At 53.4% G+C, this 16,339-nt stretch overlaps 1 protein-coding gene across 1 annotated transcript in view; it reads left to right on the forward strand.

Annotated features, from left to right (window-relative positions):
* The window catches only part of ABR (active BCR-related), a 179,066-nt gene that overhangs the window by 95,799 nt on the left and 66,928 nt on the right, over positions 1–16,339 (forward strand). The window contains exon 3 of the mRNA XM_006095561.3: positions 8,610–8,708. Within this exon, the coding sequence (XP_006095623.2) occupies positions 8,610–8,708 (99 nt within the window). The remainder of the gene's footprint in view (positions 1–8,609; positions 8,709–16,339) is intronic.

Genomic DNA, 16,339 nt, shown 5'->3' on the forward strand with positions numbered 1-16,339 from the left:
TCCGGCTTCCATGGAAGAGAGAGGAGGCAATAGGCCTTTTGGACAAGGTTCTGGAGGATGAAGATGTGTTTCTCCTGGAGGAATGCGAGCTGGGAACCCCGACCAGCCCTGGCTCAGGGTCCCCCTTCTTGATGACTGTGAAGGTGGGAGTGTGACACGCCCTGGATGCTTGTGGAGGGAGGGGGCAGGGCGAGCGGCTCTCAACCGCCGAAGCGGTGTGCGGGCAGAAATGGCTGATGGGTGCACAAACCTCGCTCAGCTCGAGAGGGACTGGCGCATGCCTGCGAGGGGCTGAGAGGGGCTGAGCGCTCGGCAGCTGCTCCTGGGGGAGAGGTGCCGTGCCTGCCTCCTCCCCTGGACCAGTTGTCCTCGGGGGGAGTGGCCGCTGGCTTTACCCCGGCCAGCTGTGCTCGGGGCTTTCACTGGCGGTGACATGAGTCACCTGGCGGGGCATGGCAGTGGTGTGAGCCTGCTGCCCCGGAGGAGCTGGCTGACTTGAAGCCGGGAGGCCTTAATTCATTGTTTCCATGGCAACAGTGGGATAAGTGCACGTGGGAAGTTCAGGCCAAGGGGGCCACTCTCTTTCTAGCAAGGAGACTTGGTGAGTCTGGGCTTCGCCAAGAGAGCATTTGGAGGGAGGGAGAGAGAGCACCAGAGGTCACCGAGCTTCCTTGAGGGAAGAGGCTTGGAGTTGTGAAGAGGGGGAAGGTGACAGCAGGCTCGGAGGCAGAAGCCAGGGGGGTAGGCACTTTTCCAAAGGCGGCAGAGGCGGGAAGCATCTGCTGGACCCCAGCCCACCCACTCGGGCTGTGGGCACCCTTGGCAGCCATGCCCCGGTCCTGTCAGAGAAGTTGCCCTAAAGCTAGAGCAGGAGGGGCGTGGCTGCATCTTCCCCTGCTCTCCACCTCCTCCCCAGGGCAGGGCGCCCTCTAGAAGCCACACCTGTGTTGCCTGAGGCATGGCACGCAGACCGTCTTCCTTTCTTTCCCCTAAGCCCACTCCTGAGAGCTCTAACCTCAGCCTTTTGCTCACCTCCTCGCTGCTCTGTGGCCAGAAAGGAGGCCAGTTAGAAAGGATGGCTGCGAGTTCTTAGACTGCAAGCCAGGCGGCCGGAAAATAGAGCTGCCATCGATCTGTGGGCCCCAGGCTACACGGCACCCCCAGGGCATGGCGCCCAGAGCACTGCTGTGGGCTGGAGGCTGTCCCAGCCTCTCTGGACCTCGTGTCCCTCCTGTAAGATGGGATCACGGCCCTGCCCCACCCACGCTACAGTGTGCTTCCAGGAGGAGCTAATGGAGGTAAAAATAGACTGCAGCCCAAGGTAGATGGCTGAAGTGTGGAGCTTGGGTGGAGCGTAGCTGTAGGCCTGGGTGCAGAGCAGCGAGGAGCTGTAATGGGTGGTGGCTGGTGCCCCACCCCGGCTCTCTCTTCTGGAGCCAGCTCCGAGGCCTGGGGGGTAAGTCATGTTCCTCGTTGGGCCCATGAAAGCCTCTGTACTTAGGGTCTGACCAGCCTCCCCACCAGAAGCAGGATGGGAAAAGTGTGATTATAAACCAAGAATATAGAGTGTGGGGTTCCTAATGGACCCTCTCTGAGAAACCCTTCCCAGCACAGATGGGATCTGCTGATATGCTGCCGTATGGGTCCACCCTTACTCCGGACTCTGGCTTATACCTGAGTCGCAGCCCGTATTTCATTCTGCTTGGAACTTGAGACATCTGCCTCCTCTATCCTATTCTTGAGGGCAAGGGCCACATGGTGTTCGTTGTGGAATGCTGTGCAGTGCTTGGTGCTTGGCTGGTGCCCAGTGAATGTGTGGAATGAGCGAGGCTCGATGGGGCTTGCAAAGGGTGTACCATGTGCCTGGCCTTGTTCCATCTCAGAGGTGTTATAAGGAGACAGCACATGGATACCAAGAGGTCCTGGGCACATCTCACACTCAAAACGCCGTGCCTCCCGCTCCCTGTGAGTCTTCCCCTCTGCCTGGCTGCCTCGGGGTTCTGGACTTGTCTCCAGCATGGGGGGGAGGGGACCTTTCACGAGTATTGGGGGTTTCCAGGCTTCTTGTCTCATCCTGAACGCCTCTAATGGTCAGGCTGTCATTAGAGAGAGAAGACATGCAGGGTGGTTGGAGAGTTATGGTAAGAAAGCTCATTGATTCATTCAACAAACACGGTCAGGTTGTGTTCTATTCAAAGCACTTTCTGGCTGGGGGAGGAGATGAGATGAGCAAGGAGATGAGATGAACTCAGCTCACAGTTCAGGGTTAGGGGGCAAGTGTACAGATGATTGCAGTATAATGAGAAAGTAGGGCCAATGAGAAGGGAGCTGGTAAAAGGGGACTACATTCAGAGGAGGAGAGATCACTTCTAGTTGAGTCAGGATTGGACTGGGTGCACGTGTGTGGTCAAGGGGCATTTCTGGAGTGTGCGCTCCGGCCCCGGGCTGTGGACCGTCCTGGCACGCTCTTGCAAGATAGACTCTTTTCAGCCGCTGGTAGGAATCCAAGACACACGTCTCTCTTTTCTATTACTTTGCTTCAGGAGTACTTACCTTAAATAGTTGTCATGTTCCTTGAGCATGTGTCCAGATGCCAGGCCTATAAATCAATCCTGTTTCCGGTGTAATTTCCAAGAAACTTCATCTTCTTAGGGGACAGATGTGAAGACGGCAGCGATTTTCTCCAGAGCTGGGGGGGTGGAGGTGGGGGAGGGGGGTCCGTGTCTTTCAGCCCACCCTTCCCTTTGAGGAGTTAATGATCTATAAACGAATAATAATGGGAATACTGATGGCTACACCACCTCCCAGCTGTAAAGTGTTGCATACTTTCCAAAAGTCTCTGATACAATTCTATTTAAAGGTACGGAGGGCTAATGGGGTCCTTGTGATATAAATGCTGCCATTTAAGGGAACTCATTTGTCAGGAATCAAAATCCTTTTATAATGCAGATCAACCCCTCAGGTGTTATTCTGTGCCGATTTTTAACGGATTGTCTGAAATGCGTTGATCTCTGTGTCATCTGCCCAGGTCTCTTCTCCCTCACGGGCAGTGATGGCCGTACCTGTGGCCCCCACTTGGATGTTTCCCGAAGTGGGGGCCACATATATGGTGATTTTAGGTGGCGCCTGGATGTGTATTTTGCACTTTGAATAGTTTGGTAGGTATTTTAATGTATGTTAGGGAGAATATAATTTGTACATCTTTCCTGTGGTTTCAAATGTCATACATGGGATAAGGCAGTGCTGTTAAGAAGCCAGTCAGAAAGAACAATGTTAAGTAAATAATAGTGCAGGGGGCATGTGAGTGGGACACAACTGCAAAGGTGGGATACGAACAGCCGAGGTTTGGCAACGTGGCTGGATCCCAGGGGGCCTGCCAAAAGCTTCAGACACCTGGGGGCCCAGGATTTCGGGGATCCTCCCTTAGGAGAGTGGGCTGTGGGTTTCGTCTGTCCCCCCGCAGTTGCCCCTGTCCTCTCTGCTCTTTATTCTGCTGAGGAATTTGCTGACAGACACCTCCCTGGTACCTAGCGCTGAGGAGAGGAGAGCGAGTGGTGGGTGTCCCTGCATCGGCCCAACCCACAGAAGGGCTGGCTGGCCTGGGGCGGAGGCTTGGCAGGGACCCAGCTCCTAAGCGCAGTGGCACCTGCTCTGAGCAGACCCCGCTGGGTGCTCCTTGCAAACTAGCGTGGTCCGTGAGCAGAACTCTGCGGATGTGGAGCCGCTTGGCCTACGGTTCTGACTCACAGGCAGCTCTGCCTCATCAGTCCTCATTGCTGTCTTGGAGGAGATCACAGCTCCTGGACAGACTGGCTTGGCTTGGCCTAGAGCGAAACCTTCAGGGGCTATTTTTAGTCCCTACTGTAGTGACGAGGCCAGCGTTGGCCAAGCCTTGCTGGGAGATGCTGTCCCTGCCGGAGTGACTCGACCTCTTGATAGGGGGCCCTCAGGCCGACAGACGCCGAGACTGCAGATTGTGTAAATGCTGGCGATGAAGGAGCCCACCGGGGCCGCGTTTCATAAGCTCCCCGTGGGGAGGAAGTGGGGATGGTGTCACTGAGAGGGCAGCTTTCCTGTGCTGGGGGAACCTGAACTCTTTAGAGAACTCGCCCCGAGATGCTGGGCACGTGTGCCCCTCTGGAGGGCTTTTGGGACAGAAATGGTCTCCCTCACTTGTATTCCCAGTACCGGGCACCTAGTGAGGTGTGAATGAGTTAATGTTGAGCCCTGACATTTTGTGAGATAAGAACAGCCCCACAAGGGCCCTGGCTGGGTAGCTTAGTTGGTTAGAGTGTCATCCTGATAAGCCAAGGTTGCCGGTTCCATTCCCGGTCAGGGACATACAAAAACCAAGCAATGAGCCCTGGCTGGGTGGCTCGATTGATTGGAGCATCGTCCCATGCACCAAAGAAAGGTTGCACTTGGGTTTCCAGTTGGGGCTCATGCCTGGGTTAGGGGTTCAATTCCTGCTTGGGGAGCCTGTAGGGATGGGGGGCGGGGGGCAGCTCGATGTTTCTCTCTCTCAAAATCAGTAAAAACATATCCTCAGATTTTAAAAAAAGCAACCAATGAATGCATAAGTGGAACAACAAATCGATGTTTCTCTCTCCCTCCTTTCCTCTCTCTCAAATCAATCAATTAAAAAAAATTAAAATAAAAGAATAGCCCCACAAGGATTAGATAATTGTGAATTTCCAGATCATTCTAAACCAGGAACATGGGTCTGAGGAAAGCAAAAAGATGACAGAAGTTTTTGGTGGTAACTGGATTTAATATCACATCACCTCCACCCTCATGCCAGCCCACACTTCAGAATGAATGTGGCCCAGAGTAGGGACGCTCAGGGGTGACTCCTTAGTCCCTTTTGGGAAGCCCTTTCAAGATTGGACTCTGAGGTGGGGGTCTCTTAAGGAGTGGGCCTTGCTGAAGGGGCTGGCACAGGGGTCTGGCTCACGCCACGGTGGCGAAGGCTTGGCGGGGGCCGTGAATCACCAGGTCTTCGCTCTGGTCCTAGTCCAGCCAGCTCTACTGTTAAGCTCACAGTGTTCCCCACTCTCAGGCCCTCAGACAAGCCCTTGGTTGGCAGGAAACAGGAGGGGAACAGGGTGCAGCAGGAGAGTGCTGGCCGCCTACACGGAGGGAGAGTTCCCAGGTGTCAGGCTGGGGCCCTGCTCCGAGCTCTGATCTTGCTCCTCGGAGGGAGTGCTGCCCACCTGCCAGTGGACAGCTCCGGCCGCTGGCAGTTTCCACTCTGACTCGGGAGAATAACGATAGCACCTTCCAGGTTGTGGGACTTCAGTGGGTTAATCCACGGCAGGCACTTAGGACAGTGCCTGGTACTTGGGAAGGCATCAATAAGTAACTACTGTCCTTCCCTAAAGCGTGGCGTCCATATGAGTTTCCCAATGTCACTGCAACAAATGGCCACACAGTTCGTGGCTTAAAACAGCACGTTTATTCACTTACACACGTCTGCAAGGGCCAGCGGCCTGCATTCCTTCTGGAGGCGCTGGCGGAGAGAATCCATATCCGCCCGAGCCTTTTTCCAGCGTCTAGAGCAGTGGTTCTCAACCTTCCTAATGCCGCGACCCTTTAATACAGTTCCTCATGTTGTGGTGACCCCCAACCATAAAATTATTTTCGTTGCTACTTCATAACTGTAATTTTGCTACTGTTATGAATCGTAATGTAAATATCTGATATGCAGGATGTATTTTCATTGTTACAAATTGAACATAATTAAAGCATAGTGATTAATCACAAAAACAATATGTAATTGTATATGTGTTTTCCGATGGTCTTAGGTGACCCCTGTGAAAGGGTTGTTCGACCCCCAAAGGGGTCGCAACCCACAGGTTGAGAACCGCTGGTCTAGAGGCCTCCTGCATTCCCTGGCTCATGGGATGTCTTCGGAGCCAGCAGTGTGGCATCTTCCGGTCTTGCAGCCAGTCTGTCCCTCCCTCCCTGCCCTCTCCTGTGGTCATTGTTTCTCTACCCTCTTGCCTGCCTCCTACAGGACTCTTGTGATACATAAGGGTCCACCGAGAGTCCAGGATAACTCATCTGAAAATCCTTAACTTAATCATATCTGCCAAGTCCCTTTGGCCATATGAGATCGCATAGCCACAGGTTTGGGGGGTTGGGGTGTGGGCCTCTTTGGCATGACATTGTTCTTCTATCACTGGGTCAGATACCATTCCAGAGATGGTGTGGGGTGGGGTGGTGTAGCAGCCTCCAGCTCAGATCTGCTCACGGGCTTGCGAATGGAAGGCCAAGCACTGAGTCTCTCGCCTGGGGAAAGGGCCGGCCGGCCGGCATGTGAGCACACCAGGGCCGGGAAGGCAGCTGGGGGGAAGCCGCACTTCTCCGGACTTGGGAAATTTCTGGTAGCTTCACATGCTCTCCCAGACTATGCTCAGGGCGTGCTGTTGAGGCCCCGAGAGGGATCTGCTTGAGATTCCAGGTGAGCGTCTGATGCTTGAGAACGAGTGAGGATGTTACCCGAGCAGGGGAAGAGCACGGAATTCATTGTTCAGGCCTGGGGTCAAATTCCATCCCGGCCACTTCTTGGCTCTGTGACCCTGGGTGAGTCCCTTCCCTTTTAAGTCTTGCTCATTTCTGTGTGTGTAATGAGAAAATATAGTAGCCACCTCAAGGAGGCACTTGAAGGCCAAATGATGTTAGGTGCCCACGTGTCCGGGGTGTCACGTGGCGCTGGACTCCAGGGAGTGCACAGGCGTGTGATGCAGGTACCCAGAGACTACGGAGCCAACGGGCAGGTCATGAACCAGGGCACCCATCAGGTTTGAGGGTCAGTGCCGCAGACTCCAAGAGACGCTGCAGGCCAGAGAGACTGCAGCTGTGCCTTCACGGGGCGGTGGGGTTCAGACGAGAGAGGGGCCGGGGTGGGAGAAGGCATTGAGGCAGTGGGGATGGCACCCTCAGGGGCTGGAACACCTCTGGCCTGTTGGGAAGACAGATCCGAGGGCTGTGGGGAGATGGAAGGGTAGGGAGAGGCACTAGGAGCCACTGAAGGTGTTTAAGTAAATAAGCTGGGGCCCATGTTATCATTTATATTTACTTGGTTTTTGTTTTCTTTTTAACGTCTTTTTCTCCCACTAGATTATAAGCCACATGAGAGTAGGGACGACTGTGTGTTTGTTTCCTGTTCTATCTATGGGGTCTGGTGAGCATTCAGTAAATATTTGTTGGGTGAATAACTTAACTGAATCCCCAGATAATTACGTTTTGCTGTATTGACTTAAGTCCTTGACAAACATCAGGTGGAAGGTGGCCTACTCAGAAGATGGATCCGGCGCTGGTGTGTGGAGTGGCGGGAGGCGGGAGAGGCAGGGGTCAGTTAGAAGAGGCGGCCTGCAGAGTGGGATGCTGAGGGCCTCGACCACCGCAGAGGGGAGGAGTGAAACCGAAGGGAAGAGTCTTGGTAAGAGATTAGCAAGATGGGCATTCAAAGCTAAATGAGGCGTGATCTCCACCACAGGGGAGAGAGAATGAGGCTGTCAGGAAATGATAGGAGGGGGTGCATGGTTAAATAGGAGGGGGTGCAAGGTTAAAATTGAGGGCCCTACAGCTAGTTACCCCCTTTCTTTTCTTTAGTATTATTATAAATTTTTAAATCCTCACCCAATGATTTCTTTCATTGAGAGAGAGAGAGGGGGGAGGAAGGGAGAGAGAGAGAAGTAGAGAAACAATGATCGTTTGCCTCTCCTACCCATCCTGGGGGGGGGTTGGGTAGGGAGATGAAGGGGGGCGATGCTCCAACCAACCAAGCCACCCTGCCAGGGCCACAGCTAGCATCTTTTGTTTCGAATTTGAACCCCCGGGGACAGGAAGATCAAGTCAGAGGTGCAGCCAGAAGGCCACACAGCTGGGGTTCCCATGGCCACTTTCATCCCATTCTTTCCACCCCTCCTCTCAGTTTATAGATCACCTCCTCTGGGAGCCTCCCCATGCCCCTTCTGTGCCCTTCCATGTGGCATGCCCTGCCTCAGCCATGATTCTGATTTCCCTTCTTAACTACGTCCCCCCATTAAACTGCCCCCACACACATGAGGCCAGGACCTTTGTGGTCTTGCTCACTATTATGAGGTTGAATAGGTGGATGGATGGATGGATGGATGGGTCTCAAATAAGGAAATGTGGAAAAAGGATGAGAGAGAAACAAAGCAAGAAGCTAGCGTAGGAGCCCTAGCCAGTTTGGCTCAGTGGAAAGAGCATCGGCCTGCGGACCAAAGGGTCCCGGGTTCGATTCCAGTCAAGGGCACGTACCTTGGCTTCAGGCTCCTCCCCAGCCCGTGTAGGAGGCAACCAATCATGTGTTTCTCTCACATCGATAGTTCTCTCTGTCTTTCCCTCTCTCTTCTCTCCCTAAAAAAAAAAAAAATCAATGGAAAAATATCATCAGGTGAGGATTAACAGAACAAAAAAGAAGCTAGTGTAGGAATAGGGTGTTTTTCCCTTTATATTTTTGTAGTTGCCACATTCTCTAATAGGTGTGTTTGGCATTTACCCCATACAAAAGTGTTAGTGAAAGAGGAGATAAAAGGAAGAAGACAGACCGCTCAGGATTCTGGTTTGCTCTTGTACAGGTGGAAGCAGGGAAAGGCCTGGAGATGAGGAAGCTGGTCCTCTCAGGGTTCCTGGCCAGTGAGGAGATCTACATCAACCAGCTGGAGGCCCTGTTGCTGGTGAGTACGTTCTCTGGGCCTCCGGGTCCCCCCGTTGGACAGTGTCATGCTCCTACACTGCTGTTGGAGTCGGAAGGAAAGAGGACCTGAACTAGCAGTGGGGTCATTGCCGGCAAGGGCCTGTGTCTCGCAGCCTCCACCCTCCATTACCTGCCCAGGGGGAGGCGGGAGCAGAGGCACCACGAGGTTGGGGGTGGCAAAGGCTCCATCACCCATGACCATGGCACAGGCGGTACTAATGGATCTGTCCAGGTGAGGGTCTACCCACCACTCCCACACCGGACCCTGGGAGTTCTCCATCCGTCATCACGTTGAGACCTTTTTGTCAGTGCTGGTCCGGGTCCTCCCTCCTTCCTGCAAGAGTGAACCATTTGCGCCATCCAAGGCTCTCGGGCCGGAAATGTGAGGTGGGGGGCTCCCTGCCGTTTGGAGACGAGCCAGTGCCGAGGTGTTAGATGAACCCCAGCCCTTGGTGAAGGTGCCTGGTTTCCTCTCCAAGCCGGAGGCATCGTTGTGAGAATCCCATGAAAATGCTTCACTGATTTGAAATAGTGGGTGAAGCCAGAATACTGTGAAAATGTTTTCCAAAGGGAAAAGGACTGCTCAGGTGTTAGGTGTTTCTGCCTTTGAAGGAAGCACTTATTCGATGCACCTGAATTTGAACGTGAAGGGATTGTGGCACCTGAAGTTCTAGGTCCGTAGACACTCGTTCTTACAGGAATTGTTAGATGCCCGTGTTTGTACTTTTAAGATGTTGTCACCCAGTGTTCCAGGGGACGTGGCGTCTATTGGCCAAGGGATAACGGCTGAAATGTGCAGACACTCGTAACACACCGACTGAGTTTGTGGTCATTCTCACCGGGATTTATTGAAGGGCACAGTCATGCTTCCAGGTGAGGGACAGTACGGCAGACCAATGAGGACCCTGGTCTGGGGCGGGACTAGGGCAAGACTCGACTCTGCCATTAATGACAGGCTTATTGCACTGTTTTACAAACTGGGCGTCTTGACCATGAATGGGCTGAACCAGCATTTAAATGCAAATGAGAAAGAAAGTACCAGCACGTGTCACATAATAAGTACCGTATCATGAAACTGGTGGTGTGTTGTGTGTGTGTGTGTGTGTATATGTACAGTATATACTGGTCCATATTATTCTTTACATGTGTTGTAGGGTTTGAAAACCACTGGCTTTGGGCAAGCCAGGCATAGACCTCCTGCAGCCTCAGTTTCCCCATATGAGGATGAGAGTAATACCATTACCATCTCTCTCCTCCGTGGGGGTGAGAGGACCAGGTGATCCTTTTTGGGACCTGGTACAATGCCAGGTGCTTAGGCACTCAAATACATGGTGTCCCCAAAAATGTATACACAAGGTCCAATGATTATAAAGTCAGTGTTTGTTAGCACAGAGCTCATTTTCAAAATTTAAAAGAAGCTACAGAAATGAATAATTTTTTCTGTGTCAATGCCTGTTTTCAAACTGATGACCATTCTGGTCCAGGCACTGCTGGTAATACGAAGCAGTGAAATCCCAAACATCAAAAATCATTGTGTTAGGTGTTCGTGCACCCTCAATTCGTCAACTGTTGCCAGTTTTGTACCATAAACTTTATCTTTTATGCATCCCCATAAAAAGGGGGGGGGGCCCTACCTGGTTTGGCTCAGTGGATAGAGCATCAGCCTGTGGACTGAAGGGTCCCAGGTTTGATTCCGGTCAAGGGCACATGCCTGGGTTGCAGGCTTGATCCCCAGTTGGGGGCCTGCAGGAGGCAGCCAATCAATGATTCTCTCTCATCATTGATGTTTCTATCTCTCTTTCCCTCTCCCTTCCTCTCTGAAATCAATAAAATATATATATAAGTATTTAAATATATATATATATATATAAGTATTTTAGGATAAATTTTCTTTGTTTAAAACTTAATCTGGCTTCACCCATTATTTCAAATCAGTTAAACCTGGAAAGGCATGAAAATTAACTGAGTTGTCATTTGTTAATGTGTGTGTACCTCTTGTTTGGACACACTGTATTATCCGAAGGAGGGAGAACAGGCAGATGACCAGCCAGATACATGTGAAATGCCCCTTACAAACTGTGAATAGCTGTACCAAAATTCGGGGGCGAGGTTGTCGTTACTAAAAGGATACATATTTGGAAGGACCCCAGTTTTCATTGGACCCCAGTTTAAAAAAAGGAAGAGGGTCGGGCTCCCCATCCCCACTTGACTACTTACTAGCTCTAGGCCTTCTGCAGATTACTGAACATTTGCGCCTCGGTTTCTCCATCTGCAAGCTGGGTATACTAATATCAGTACAGTAGGTGCCCATTATAATGTTGATGAGATGCCTAGAGACTTAACTCTTGTTTATGTCCATTAGCCGATGGTAAAATTACTTCTGCTTAAAGCCACAGAACCTATTAAAGGCATTGAGGACTTAACCCAGCGGTTCTCAACCTGTGGGTCGCGACCCCTGTGGCGGTCGAACGACCCTTTCACGGGGGTCGCCTAAGACCATCCTGCATATCAGATATTTACATGACGATCCATAACAGCAGCAACATGACAGTTATGAAGTAGCAACGAAAATAATTTTATGGTTGGGTCACAACATGAGGAACTGTATTTAAAGGGCCAGAAGGTTGAGAACCACTGACTTAACTGTTCAAGGGGTTGCTGTGAGGATTCTCTGAGTTTGTAGGGGAAGCTCTTGGGAAAGAGCCCAAGTTTTAGCTGACACTATTATTTCTCCAAGTGCTGGGAGAGAGTGCAGGTTAGGGCCTGTTTGTCTCTGTCAACACAGCCTTTCCCTGAGGGGAGGGGAGGCCTCAGTTCTCATTTCTTATCTGTCATTGGGCCTGACTTGAGTTTCCGTTTGTTGGCAAAGATAACAACAGATTTAGGGGCCAAGGCACTCCCCTCCCAGCCTCGCCTTCCTTACAGCTCCTGCCCCAAAGGCAAAAACTGAGGCTGAGGCCCCTCCTCTCCCCGCAGTTTGCTCATCCTGGGCCCCTGATTGGTTCTTTCTTGAGCCGAGGCCGGGGAGGGTGGGATCAGCTAGGAGGCCTGTTGGAGGCTGGAGAGTCCAGGAAGAGGGGGCAGGACCCTCCCCAGCCACAGCCTCCATGATTTGCCTCCCAAATAAGGACTCAGCCCTCCTCCCCTCCTCCTCGAACGGGGAGCCCTCCCCTCTCAGCTACCTGGTAGCTAAGCCCTTTGCTTTGTGGGGTGAGCTGACAAAGGGGCTCAGAGGAGAAGGAAATCTGTCCTCTCTGAGTTCCCTCCTCCCCCCACACCCAGATCTTCTCATCACCCCACCCCCATTCCCACAGCTCTTGGGGTGTGATTGTTCTCAGCTTAACACTTCCTGATATGCCAGCTGCGAGGTGTGTGTACCTAAGTCTGTGTACACACACAGGGACACCCCACAGGAGCCTCTGTTCCTGCCCCCTGGGGTGCTGGCTGGTCATCTGGAACCCTCCAGGTTCCTGGGGGGCTCAGATTACAAGTGGCGTGGGCCTGAGAGCCTGGGCTGAGGTTGGGGGAAGGGGTGGAGGAAGGGAGACAAACCAAATTCGTGTCATTCTGCATCTCCCTTCTTCTCCTTCTCCTTCCTCCTCCTCCTTCTCCTCCTTTTCCTCCCTCCTCCCTCCTCCCACTCTCTCCCCTGAGTAACGAGCTGGGTTCTGCATCTGGCTGCACCCTCACCTACAGCACCCCCACCCCAGGCCACAGCTGGCCCTCCTCCCTTAGACTGTCATTCTGGCAGTTGGGGCGGGCTCAGGTTCCTTCTCTGTGAACTAGGTTACTGATGCCCAACTGCCTGGGCCCCAGGGAGCAGGAGGCTGAGGTGAGGGCTGGTAAGCAGGCCTTGCCGGCAGCCTGCAGGCCTTCTGGGATAGGAGGTGGAGGAAGTGGGCCGACTCCTTTCCCCTGTTTCGAAAGGCAGGTGGCTGGAGGACAGAGCAGACAAATGGCAGTGTGAACCCCATGGGGAGTTGGAACCGCCGGCCTGTCTTCCTGAGAAGCCGCTCATGGGCAATCGAGAGCCAGGGCTGGCTCTGAGGCCCCTCGGGGATCCTCCTGAAGATTCCCTTTCTCCCCTGACGGCGTAGAGAGCCCCTGCCCCAGCCCCTGCCCCAGCCCCTGCAGCAGGATTGCTAGCGGGGTAACTGGCAGGCTAGCTCTCTGGCACAGGAGCAGTGCTGGGTGGCCTGTGCCTCTCACCCGAACCACCGAGACCTGTATTTGGAGATGCACCAGATAAACATGACTGCTGCCCTCGCCAGTTTGGCTCAATGGATAGAGCATTGGTCCGAGGACTTGAAGGGTCCCAGGTTCGAGTCCAGTCAAGGGCATGTACCTAGGTTGTAGGCTCCATCTGGTCCCTCTCACATTGATGTTTCTCTCTCTCTCTCTCTCTCTCTCTCTCTCTCCCTCTCTCCCTCTCTCCCTCTCTCCCTTCTTCCTCTCTCTCTAAAAATCAGTGGGAAAATATCCCCGGAGAGGATTAAAAAATATAATAATAATAACTGCCTCCAAGGGTCTCGGGCCAGCCAGGAACACACACCCAGTGCCCCACCCCCCACCCCCGCCCCCGAAATGAAATCAGGGCTAAGACCCAAGGTCCCCAGCCTTGTCCTGAGAGCCATCTAATGCCCGTGCAGGCCTGTCCGTGTGACCGCTGCTGGTGAGCGCCCATTTCTTCCCTTTTTGTAGACAGAGTGGGAAGTTTAGGAGGAAGCAGAGCAGTTATGTCTTGTCCCTGCGTGGGTGGCACTTGAGTGCTTCCCCAGCAGCTTCTGAGAAGTCCTGGCTCCTGCGTCTTCCCAGGACGGTTCTCTCCCTGTTCCTTCATTCCCTCCTCCGTGGAGGTGGAGGTGACCATGGCAGGGCACAGGGATGAGTGGTTCGGGGGCTCTGTGGTGATTTGGACCCTCCACTGGCCCCTGGGTAGAGGTAATAAGGATAAATTACGACAGTGATCCTGCGAGCCCACTCTGTATCCTTCGTGGAGGGCTGGGAGCCATGAAGCTGAGGGTGGCCACAGGTTCATGGAGGGAAGTGGGGGGGGGGGGGGAGAACAGTATTCCTTTTTTCCTGGCTCCTGGTTCCTTCTGTCTCCCTGCCCGGCATGCTTACCCAGGCCCCACCCCTCCACCTACTCAGATCTTCCCAACCTTCAAGGCCTGTTCTGTCACCTCCTCCGTGAAGCCCTCCGAGTTGCACCAACACAACCTTGCGACCAAGTCGGTTGGTGTTTACAGTCCAAGGCATGGAATGGCCTATCTTGCTTTTGTCCACTAAGATATTTCATTGGTGTTGGTCCAGCTTACCCAAATAGAGTATTCTCTAGAGCAAGGATCGTGAGTCATAAAAATAATCTCCTGGAAAGAAAATTGGACCCCATCACTTCCCCTGCTTAAACCCCTCCAGGGAAAGCCAGATCACTGCTTGGGCTTAAAAGCCGCATTCCTTCCCCTGCATGATCTGGCCACGGCCCTCCCCGCCAGCCCCGCTCTGGGTCCCTCTCCTCCCCCTGCCCACTGCCCACAGGCTCGCTGGCTGTATTCCAGCTCCTCTCTCACAAGCCTGGTGCTGCCTTGGGACTGGGCGTTGAGGCAGTCCGCCTGGAGTACGGTCCCCTTTGCCCTTGCTTCCACATCGGGGTGAATGTCCCCTTCAGCACGTGCCTCAGGACCTCCCCTTCCTCCTTCCCCCAGTGCGTGTATGTGTGATTATGTGTTTGGTGATTTCCTTGTGTCTTGTCTGTCCCCCCTACTAGATGGGAGGCTCCATGGGGCGAGGGATTTGTGAATCATGGGACACACCCCTTCAAACTCCCCACCCCAGTCTAGTCTCACGTTGTTAGGCACTTGGTACATTATTTGTGGGGTGAGTAGTAATCGTAGCAGCTAACATTTTTGATTGCCTTCTATATGTACCAGGTACATACTCAATATTTTATATAAATAACTAGAGGCCCGGTGCATGAAATTCATGCTCTGGGGGGGTGGGGTGTCCCTCAGCCCAGCCTGCACCTTCTCCAATCTGGCACCCCTTGAGGGGTGTTTGACTACACCGGCAGTCAGACATCCCTCTCACAATCCAGGAATGCTGGCTCCCAACCGCTCGCCTGCCTGCCTGCCTGCCTGCCTGCCTGATTGCCCCTAATCGCTTCTGCCTGCCAGCCCGATCGCCCCCAGCTGCCATCCCCTGCCAGCCTGGTTGCTCCTAACTGCCCTCCCCTGCAGGTCTGCCCCCCCCTCCCCCCCAACTGCCTTCCCCTGCAGGCCTGGTTGCTCCTAACTGCCCTCCCCTGCTGGCCATGTTGTGGCTGTGGGCACCGCCATCTTTGAGGGTGTGACAGTCAATTAGCATATTCCCTCCTTATTGGCTGTGGGCTCCTCAATCTTTGAGGGCGTGACAGTCAATTAGCATATTCCCTCTTTATTAGATAGGATGGCTTTTAATCTTCCCATCAGAGTTCTTGAGAAGGTAATATTATCCCAGTTTTACAAACGAGGGTGCTAAGGCCCAGAGAAGTGACTTGCCGACAGCTCTTAAGTGGTAGAGTCGGGACTCAAACCCACACTGCCTGGCCTGTGCCACACATGGGGAACCCCATCGACTTCCCTAGCGAGGAGCTGGACATGAAGGGTTTGTTGGTTTCAGCGCTGAGAGGGTCAGAAGGAGGGCTTCTGCTTTTTCTTGCCTTTTTCATCACGTCTGGACTTTTTTAGAGCTGAGAGGATGAGGGAGCCAGAAGCTGGAGAACTGTCTGGGTGTTTGAGTACATGGAACTTCCTCTTGTGGACTAACTTGGGTTCTGCCACCACCAGATGGGAGGGTGGAATGAAGCTTGGCTGGAGTCTGGCTGCTGTGGCCAGCTTAGCTGGTGGTCATCTCTTAAAGACCATCTCTTAGGTCTCCCTCCAGCCCAGCACTGAGTCGCCCATTTCTTGCCAGAAGGCTTCTCTTGTTGAGAAGCTCACACCTAACCCTGTGACACAGTGGGGAACTGCCTGTAACTTCTTGCTGTTCCTGGGTCTCCAGAGTGACCCAGACTAAGTCAAGGGCCTCTTTCCACACATCAGCATGTCTGACTCCGGCTTCTCTCTCCCAGGGAAACGTGCCTGCCCCCTCCCGTGCCTTCTCTTTGTGGCAGGTTCTCAGACCCTATCTCCTGGAGGGCCTTTGGAGTGCAGTCTGGGCGTCTTGGAGGGCTTTGGGCTGAAGGAAGGTCAACCAGAGAGGAGTTCTTTATCCTTCAGGATCAGTTGTTTTGTTCCAGCTTGAATTTTAATAGTGTTTTTTAAGAATATATTTGTACTAGAGGCCCGGTGTACGAACTGGTGCACAGGTGGGGTCCGGCTGGCCCTCCCCAATAGGGGCCGATTGGGCTGGGGCTGGTGGCAAGGGTAGGGGACAAGGGGGGAGGGGGTGTGGGAGGTTGGCTGGCCGGCCAGCCCCACCCCCGATCGGGGTGGGGGTGGGGGCTGGTCAGGGGCAGGGCCAGCCGGAGGGAGGGGGCGCGGGTGGTTGGTAAGCTGGCCCCGCCCCTGATTGGGCCAGTTGGCAGGCTGCAGTGGGCATCATAGCGACCGGTCATTCCGGTTATTCTGGCGT

Source organism: Myotis lucifugus, unplaced genomic scaffold, assembly GCF_000147115.1.
Source record: "Myotis lucifugus unplaced genomic scaffold, Myoluc2.0 scaffold_157, whole genome shotgun sequence".
NCBI classification, from domain to species: domain Eukaryota; kingdom Metazoa; phylum Chordata; class Mammalia; order Chiroptera; family Vespertilionidae; genus Myotis; species Myotis lucifugus.